At 34.1% G+C, this 9304-nt stretch overlaps 1 protein-coding gene across 1 annotated transcript; it reads right to left on the reverse strand.

Annotated features, from left to right (window-relative positions):
* Positions 1 to 3814: 3814 nt before the first annotated feature.
* Positions 3815 to 9052, reverse strand: LOC128203737 (uncharacterized). The gene is made up of 5 exons (XM_052905263.1): positions 9037 to 9052; positions 8460 to 8558; positions 8063 to 8134; positions 7670 to 7760; positions 3815 to 5144 (listed from the first exon to the last, which is right to left on the reverse strand). The coding sequence occupies exon 5, from the start codon at positions 5045 to 5047 to the stop codon at positions 4517 to 4519; it is 531 nt and encodes a 176-aa protein (XP_052761223.1). The 5' UTR covers positions 5048 to 5144; positions 7670 to 7760; positions 8063 to 8134; positions 8460 to 8558; positions 9037 to 9052; the 3' UTR covers positions 3815 to 4516.
* Between the last annotated feature and the right edge of the window lie 252 nt (positions 9053 to 9304).

The raw sequence follows: 9304 nt of genomic DNA on the forward strand, positions 1-9304 counted from the left end.
GCAATTTGTAAATTCAGTTATAAAAATGTAGTATTTTGCTTAATATATAAATATAGGCTTGGACTTCAAACTCTCTTAGATATCTTTGAGTGTCAATGTGGCCGTTGAATCAAACTTTGATTCATTGAATTTTGTAGGTGTGCAATCCAGAGTGATCAAGAATATCCGATCTTATCCATTGTTCGATTATTTCACCCATCAATTCAATGGCAAGTTAGAATAAGTCCCGACTGAGACATCTCCATCTTTTTGAAGTTTGGACTTATACTCATTTTCAGACACATTTCGCTCACCACTTCTCCATGGTTCACTTGAATGCCTTTCTCCCATGCACAGAATGCTCTCATAAAATGAGCATTAAATACATTTGCATAAATGGTGTTAAGTTTAAGGTTGCATAGCTTTTTGCCCGGCACGTTTTATTAAATTTAAATTAAACATAGGACGAAAAGTGCACAATTGGGGCCTCAAACATACAACCGCTGGAACAGTAGCATGGAGCTCCAACGAAATGAGCTAACTAGGCAGCTTGTTCTTACCCACACACAAACTACAACAATTATTACATTTTTCATTCTAATTCATGTTAAATATATAGAGATTATTTGTTTATCGTATCTTATTTTACGAGTTTCATAAAAAAACACATTTTCATGAGAGGCGAAGCCACGAGTGAAAACATAGTGTTTCTATGAACACGAGTGAAATTAAGTGTCAGATACCAGTCTGGTTCGCTGGTCCGGTCGATTTCCAGGTAAAGAGTAAAGACCACGCTAGGTTGTTGAAAAAATTTGAGGCGTGGTTGGGGTGAAAATATTGTAAGCCTGTTAATTGTGTGAATTTTCCAGGAAGTTCGTATTACAACGATCGACAAGCAGTTCAAATTATATTTGAACGATAATATAACATTGTGTTTGAGCAGTTGTTTTCATCTGTAATCAGTTTGGTTTGAAAGCAAATGTTCGAATATTCAGCTTCTAAGTTCAAGAAAACGTTAGAAAACGGGTTTATAATATTTCTAATAAACGATAAGTTGTTTATTTCCGATTTTTTTTATACTTTTTTAAATTTCAATTTATTTATTTTTTTGGCAAAATTTTCTGGTTCGAATTGAAGAGTTTTGTTCTAATCAAGGGGAATTAACTACATTGGATTTTAAAAGTAGTTCTAAAGGATGATAATTTCACTCCTTATTTTGCACTAAAAAAAATCAAATTGAAATTTTCACTGTAAGTTGTTATTTCACTGATAAAACTGCATATTTCATCGAAAAGCATGAACTAATCTTTCATACAAGTGCATCATTTAGACTTGTCTTGTCTACGAAATAAAAGTGTAAACTAGTCCTTTGAATATCAAGTTTAACTTATAAATGCCATTTAGAAAATAACAGATACTGGGATAGATTTGTTTTAATACAGCAATGTTCACATTTACATGTGATATCGTACACCATTTTTAAAAGGCCAAAACGTAGCCAAGCAAAACAAACAAACAGAAAATGTTTCTTTTATATGAAGAACGACCATGCATTCATCATAAAAGATCATCAAAAACATTATATGACACAATATCGCTACGGAGACAAAACGAAAGCAACTGTCAAAATTTCAACTCACCTCCAACAACTTCTTCGAAGGTGCCAGCCAATGTTTTATTATTAGATAAACATATTTATATTGCATGAATTGACCATAATTTAATATAGCACGAGTCATATTTTACTTTGTCAATCCATATTGTATTTTAAAGTCGACTAATCAATTAATATTCATAGCGTAAATATTGTCAATTTCATGCGAATGTAAATAGCTAAAAAGGCGCTAAGGAGATTTTACTCGAAAATCCGGGAACTTTTTAGGCCACGCCAACTATCGGTACTGTTTATCGGTAACCCCAATTTTGGCAGGTGGTAAATCCATCATAGTTCCTTCAAGGTGGTCAGGGTCTGTCTTATTCAGTAATGCTATTTCACTCAACGGTTTCTAAAAACTTCCTCGAACCTAAACATACAAAATATCTGCCGATAAAAAAAACAATAATAATGATAAAGAAGTGTAGTGCTATATATACTTTATGAGTTCACAGGTCATTTTATTATTTTAAAAGTACTTTCGACGGAGCGTACTACATTTTACTCAATTATATAGGCCCATTAGGTTGAGTAGATAATTTGCGTACAGAGCTATTTAAAAGTATCAAGATTCAAAACATGCGTGTCCTTTTTCCGAATATATTTTAATGACAAACGGTTATGTACATGCAATATAATTCTGTTAATTTTATTTGTTAAAAAGATTGTATAATTTCGTAAACGAGCTGAATTAGAACAAACAGACAATGTTTCATTAAGTATCTCATGTTACTAGGTATGTGTCTTAGGAGTGTTATATTAAGCTACGTCGTAGGTACGATTCATTAAGTTTTGACACAATGTGTTCCAACTGACTTAGATTATAATGTGTGTCTAGCAGGCGGGGAACCAAATTATGGCGCCATGTTTGTCATATTCTTAACGAGTAAGTATGGTACTTATTGGAGGTCGTATATAACTTTTGATTTCTTCTTACCTTAATTTTATCAATTGTAAGTCCCGCTTTACAAAAGCAGACGCAATATACAAATACAATATTCAAATCAATTAATTCAATGGACAGCGGCTATTTATAATTGAAAAAAAATCTATACATTTTAAGGATAAGATCACGGATCTTGTGACGTTAAGTTTAATTACACTCATTAACTTGGTGGAAAATTTGGAAAAAGTAGGTGCTGGGGGAAGTTAACAATGTTGCATTTACGATTACATTCAATAATTTGAGGGCGAAAAAATACTTCGAAATGCACCCAGAATATGCAAAACATATATACTAAAAATATCAAACAAAGTCACTTTTTGACACAGTCTTTATAATCTCGTAAATATAAAGTGTATAAACTGTATGGCATTTGGTCTGCAAGACGTACTTTTCGGATAGGTAGAGGCTGTATTGGATGGTATGTGTACATCTATTGTATTTTCAAAAGATGAACTGATGATTGAAAAATAAATTTAATATCCTCATGAAATACCAATCACTCACTCGATCGACCAAAACATTAGTGAGTCTGATATGTCATGAGCTTTGTTGATCTATTTAGTCGTCACGTATGTCATGTAACTGGCAAATATACATTATTTTGAATTTGCATTGTTTACAAATAAATAACATTTAAGTGTTAAACGCAGAACGAGCAAGAGAGCGTCAAAAAAGCTATTTACAGTATAGTGCGATAGTCGTATATTGAGGGAATTTACCGTATTAGAAGCGCCGATAAGGGAGTCCGAGGAAACATACACAGACGTTGACCTTTGAAATTGAATTAACCATGCTCTGCATTCTAATTAAAATGCATGTCTTTGCACATGCTTGTATATATATATTAGGGTTAAAACTCCTTGTTGAATACATGTATGTGACTGGAAACTACATCGACATGCCTAGCTGTGATCGAGTTTAATTGTATGCACCGCAAAAGTCAAAAACAGATACTCGTGGCATCTTAAGTGTCCACCTGAAGACCAAAAATATTTATCAATACGTGCTGAGGTACTTGAATTTGAAAGATCCGTGAAAGCAAATTAAAGAATAAAAAATACTTAAGTTTCAAATGACAAAGACATTTAAAGAAATGTAAAAAGTATAGTTTAAAATCAAACATTTAAACATTCCGATAAATGATCATAAGTATGTATGTTGCTGTCACTCTCATGTATTTCAAAACGATAATTGAACAAACGAAGTGGAATCTATCTTCGTTTCACGATTTCCTATGTTTTAACAAGAAATGATGAAAACAGTTTTAATCATCGTCTTACTGTAGCGTTTGGTATCGTATCATAAAACGGAATACAAATATAATTAGCCGAAATATAAGTTTTTGTAATTTAGGACAAAGACATGGTGCCAAGAAAAACATCCTCAAACCTGGCCCGAATATCGAAAAAATATTACATACAATCAATTTACCACATAACAACATGTACTGTTTTAAGATCTTAAATATCTGTTGTTTTTTAATTACATTTTAGCCCATTTTCTCATAGATGTTGATGATAAATATCTTTTGATATTATTTCATAAAAAAGGATAGGAACAATATAATTAAGTAAAGCTCAAAATACATGTTGTTCTCTAGAATTGCTTTTGCGAATATTGAGTGATGCTTTTGATCAATAAAATACACGTAAAAATACACGTTAGAAAGAGTAATACATATATAATGTTGAAATTCCTTGTTATTCTGCGGATAAATGAATCCAAATCTCTTAATTTTGTTCAAGATTGGGGCTTGGTTAACATGTTGTTAACACATGAGAAAATATGCATACTCTGCAATATGGATAAATAATTTTCGAAAGTAATTAAGAAAACATTTTTTACAAAAATATACGAAAACTACTTTTTTATTCACAATTTATGAATGACACTGTTAAATAGCAGTAGTAGACATGTATCGTGTCTACATTATATAATTACCAGTTTTTGTTAACCTTATCATAGTTTACACCAGTAGTTTTTTCCGACCTATCTTTGCACGTGACTGGTGTCTCGACTGTTGTGTCATATTCAGTTTCATTTTTGTCCTGTAGTCCATAAATGTTTTCCAAAGTGTGTTTCCGTTCAGGTCGCTCATTCAGTTGGTTATATATCTGATCAAGTTCGCCTTTGTTCTGTACTCCGTAAACATTATCTGTATTCCGTCTATGACTAGGGCGTTCATTCATTGACAAATGGTTATATGTGTCGTCCTGATTTTCACTGAATGTGGCGGTCGAGGAATCATAGTCGTGTATTAGTTGAGAAATGTCGTGGCCTTGGATGCCGAGATGTTTAAGATGGTCATATACTTCTAGTTCCTGGTTGACGTTGTTGTGTACATTAGCAGTATGTTGAATATTGCGTGGATTGTTTTTAGTATCAGACATATTGTTAACATCAACATAGTCACACATCATTTGGCCTTTTTCTGAAGTTTTGATTTTAGTTGGCATGTCTTCAGTCATGGAATAACCTTGTGACTCGGTATAATCTGTATTTGTGCACTCTACTGGAGGATCTTTGTTTTCCTTTTTACTATCATCAAAACAACGTAGCCACCCCCTGTAACAAATAAGTTCTGTTCTAGTAATTCCAATACTTAAAGTTCAAATTTGGATTTGTAAGACATGAGAATTTGCCCATTATAAATAATTGGCTGCAATGGCGTTAACTATTGAAATGCAAGCAGGTATCATGAAAGAGATGAAACATTATCCAATACACTTTAACGCTGAACACAAAGACAACCGTATTACCCGTTCATGCCGATTTGAATAAAACTCTTAATTGGAAATAATCGAGTTTAAACGAACTGTAGATACTATACTGTAAGGAATATAAGTCTGTGTTTTGACATTTCCATGATATTACAGAGGCTGCAGACACGACCTGTACGTGTATTTGAACGTAGATCTAAACGTATATGTACAAGTTGAAATTGTGTTTAAAGTCTTTTGCGAGGTTTCACTTTCACCTTGCACTTTTAGGTTTTGATTCTCGCATAAATCATTTTCCGCAGGCTATCAAACATGTCATTCTTAACGTTTACAATTTATACACATCTTGCTCACGTACTGCACAAAAACAAGTTCACGCGTACCATTACCTGTTGCGTTGCACCATCTCTCTAATATATCTCGAACCACTTGATATATGATAATTTTTATTCTCCCACCTCAGATAAGTAGATCCAATAATTTAACCATGCTAGAAATTCTTATCTTGCCCACGGGCGAAGATAAAATGCCCGTATGGAACTCCTTTTTAATGGTCACCAAATTGTAATAATGGAAATCTTGTCTTGTGGCAATATGTAGAACGCTAATTAATTATTTCTCGCTTCAAATGTCACCATAAAACAGTGCACGCACCTTTCAAGAAATAATGCTTCACTCTCCTTAGAACTATTTGAAGACCGGTTTGACTATTAACATAATCTGAATCACTGCGCGCATATCCACGACAACCACGAATTATCGCATATCCATACACAATAAATTTCACTAAGCACAAAAGAGTTCCAGCAAAAAAAAAACATTTTTACTTAATTTTGTTTAACTGAGATGGGAGAAAAAGCATCTACCATAGCCGCTCGTGTAAGATAGGTTTATCCCGACCCTCGCGCAGGGTGTTTTGCGGAAACTCGGTAAACCTCGTTTCCGCAAAACACCCTACGCTCGGGTCGGAATGAACCTATCTTACACTCTCGGCCATGGAAGATACTTATAATCTATGAAAACTGCTCTCGTGTGTCTCATATTGATTTTCCGTTTGACTTTGGTTCCCGACTTTGTTTCTTTCAACATAATCATTGTACTGTTTACACTGCCGTGCTTGTCTATGTAGTTCCCGTAGAAACATTATCATATTAATAACAGATAAGAAATAAATGACCGGGAGGCTAAAAGTGGCTTAGTGGTATAGGTTTCCGCCTCTCACTCAAGAGGTTGTGAGTTCTATCATCACCAGATATACCTTCTCATCGTCTCTCTAAATGATTACCAGTAACTTTGTACCAAGAAAACGGATATGAGAGTTATTTTATAATAAATAAGCATTCGTCACAATAAATATTCATATGGAAAACTACAGAAACAAGCTCAGTAGCCAATAGTTTAAACGCCAAAGACATAGAACACAATCACACACAATAAACATGGAACAACAGCACAAATCTTCACAAACAACACAGTACATATCATCCTCGGCACCCAGCGTATCATAACCTATATGATACCCTGGGCAAATCAGCTGTAAAAATCTCATGCTCATGAATAACTAATAAGGTGAAATCCAGCCGCTTGATTGGTCGCATAAGACACACCTCATACCGTGGGAAAAACGGCCAAGAAGTTACGGATGTAATCTCGGTTCGAAATAATCCAATGAGATCACGGCTTACAAATCGTTTTAGGCAGGATATTGTTAAATACACCGATAGCTCTTTACAAAGGAGATTCTTTCCTTTTTGGTATCGGCTATTTCATTGGTCGGAAAATGCTTATGAATATTCAAGATTTACGAAGTTTCCCTAGCCAATTTGCCCTGGGTATCATATAGTTTATGATACGCTGGGGTGCCAAGGATGAGAACATATATATAATGTATTAAAAAAACTTGTGTTTGTCAAGGAATGTTAGGTACCGCCTTGGAACGGTCAGTAAAATGTAAATTTACTGGGGGGTTTAACCAGTTTGTGTGCACAACCTCACTCTTATCCCAACCATCCCGAATAAAGTAAAATCGTAAAAGGTAAATCTTATCAGAGTATGCTAAAACTTGAGGAACTTAATAATAAAAACAAATAATAATAAACAAATAGGTGAACCCGAAGTACTTCAATGTTTAAGGATCCCGACTCTATCTGCAGATGAAGGAATACAATTCAGAGTACCTCATGCAAAACCTTTTTAAAGATACGATGCAGTCATTGTTTGAAACTATGAATATCACACACAGTCTGCCTTAGCAAATAAAAGGTTTAAAAATGCGGGATCATAGGGTTTCATAATGAAAAGCATCATTGTACTAAAACTGAAAAGCTAAAAGAAATCAGTTTTAATCATATATCTGACCAATTTCCCAACCTCTTCCTCAGAATAATGACGATTAATATTCCAAAACCGATAAGTGCTGAAACGCTAGCAGAAATCTCCACAACCGGGACTCGTTGATCAACTGAAACAAACAATTGAAACTTAGATACTGCTGTTCAATCAAAACAGCCTTGAAAACTCTAAATTCACTCTTTTTGGCATAGTCGCTCAAAATTTAAAAGCAAAAACAATTAATTTTATTGATCGAGATATCGAGAACTCCTGACGGTCATTTGAATGAAACTTATATATTAGAGAAATTTATGACATAAATAATCAGTTCAAACAAAAGAAGCTAGTGCTTTTTTTGCTTATTCTTTTGTTGCTACAAGATAATTCAATGACTTTCAGCATCATGGTTAGTTGCACGTATAATGACGTCACCTTTTGGTTTTGTACTAGAAGTCTCTGTTGTTTCTGGAATTTTCGATGTGGGATGGCCTTCTGTTGTAGTTGCTGTTGTTGTTACAAAATTAAATAAATATGTAGAATATGATTTTTTGATACCCATTTCCCTAATTACTTGATTGTGAGTTTATATTACAAGTACAGGAAGACTAGATGATTATGTTGCTGATTTAATATTTAATCTTAATCAACATAATTATTATTATGATGAAATAAGAGTAATTGTTCGTTAGATATATAGTTCAAGCCTGCCTCTATTCAACCGAAAATACGTCTTTCAGAAGCGAAGTCTGATGCTTTTGCTGCAACAAGATTAATAAATGACTTTTTGCATCGTGTTTAGTTGCTCGTGTTGTTAACATAATGACGTCACCTTTTGGTATTGTCCTAGTATCCTCAGTTGTTTCTGGAAAGTTCAATGTGGATGTGGTATCGCCTTCTTTTGTCGTTGCTGTTGTTGTTACAAAGGTCGCTGAAAATGTTGAATATGAGTTTATAGTTACCATTTCCCTAGGTACCGGATTGTGAGTGTATTTTAGAGGTAAATGTAAACTAGATGGTGCCTCATTAATAGATACTATTAAACCCAATAATCATGACCATGATCAAAATGAAAGTAACAGTCGTTAGATATATAGTTCCATTCAACCTAATTCCAAGCGAAAAGTACGTCTTTTACACAAATTCAATTCTTTCTATGCTTCATATTCACGAGATAACAAATACCGCGTCAAAATGACAAATGAGAAAGTTTAATATTCAGTTAGTCTAATTAAGTTCTAACTTGATTTGAGAGCATTTTATAGGAAGTGTAAATAAAACATAAACGTTTAAAATATCGGTATCTTCCTCATTGGTAAAAAAAAGTAGTTAGATACTCGTAAAAGTAAATGCACTTTTTTTATTTAAGGCATATGAGTAGCAATGAAATAAGATAAGATAAAACATACGTGTTTCACAAAGACTCTTTCGTCGCTACACAGTGACATAGGTCCCTATGGTCCCCTTGCTCGTTTCTGCGAGAACGAGCCTTACATGTATGGTAGGGGTCAGTAGGGCTTATATTGCCATATACGCACAATGTTGGGCTAAGGACGGGGCCAGACTAAAATCCTCGTAGTATTAACAGTTTCCCCGAATGTATCACACCGCCAGGTAACCCTTGGATACAGTGCCATTGGTCCCCTTGCTCGTTTTTAAGGCATCCGCACCATAACA

Source organism: Mya arenaria, chromosome 9 (genome assembly GCF_026914265.1).
Source record: "Mya arenaria isolate MELC-2E11 chromosome 9, ASM2691426v1".
Taxonomy (NCBI): Eukaryota; Metazoa; Mollusca; class Bivalvia; order Myida; family Myidae; genus Mya; species Mya arenaria.

What these genes read in the sequence shown, in the direction of transcription:
- LOC128203737 (XM_052905263.1), bottom strand. Translation starts at nt 5,047, where the DNA reads ATGACTGAAGACATGCCAACTAAAATCAAAACTTCAGAAAAAGGCCAA.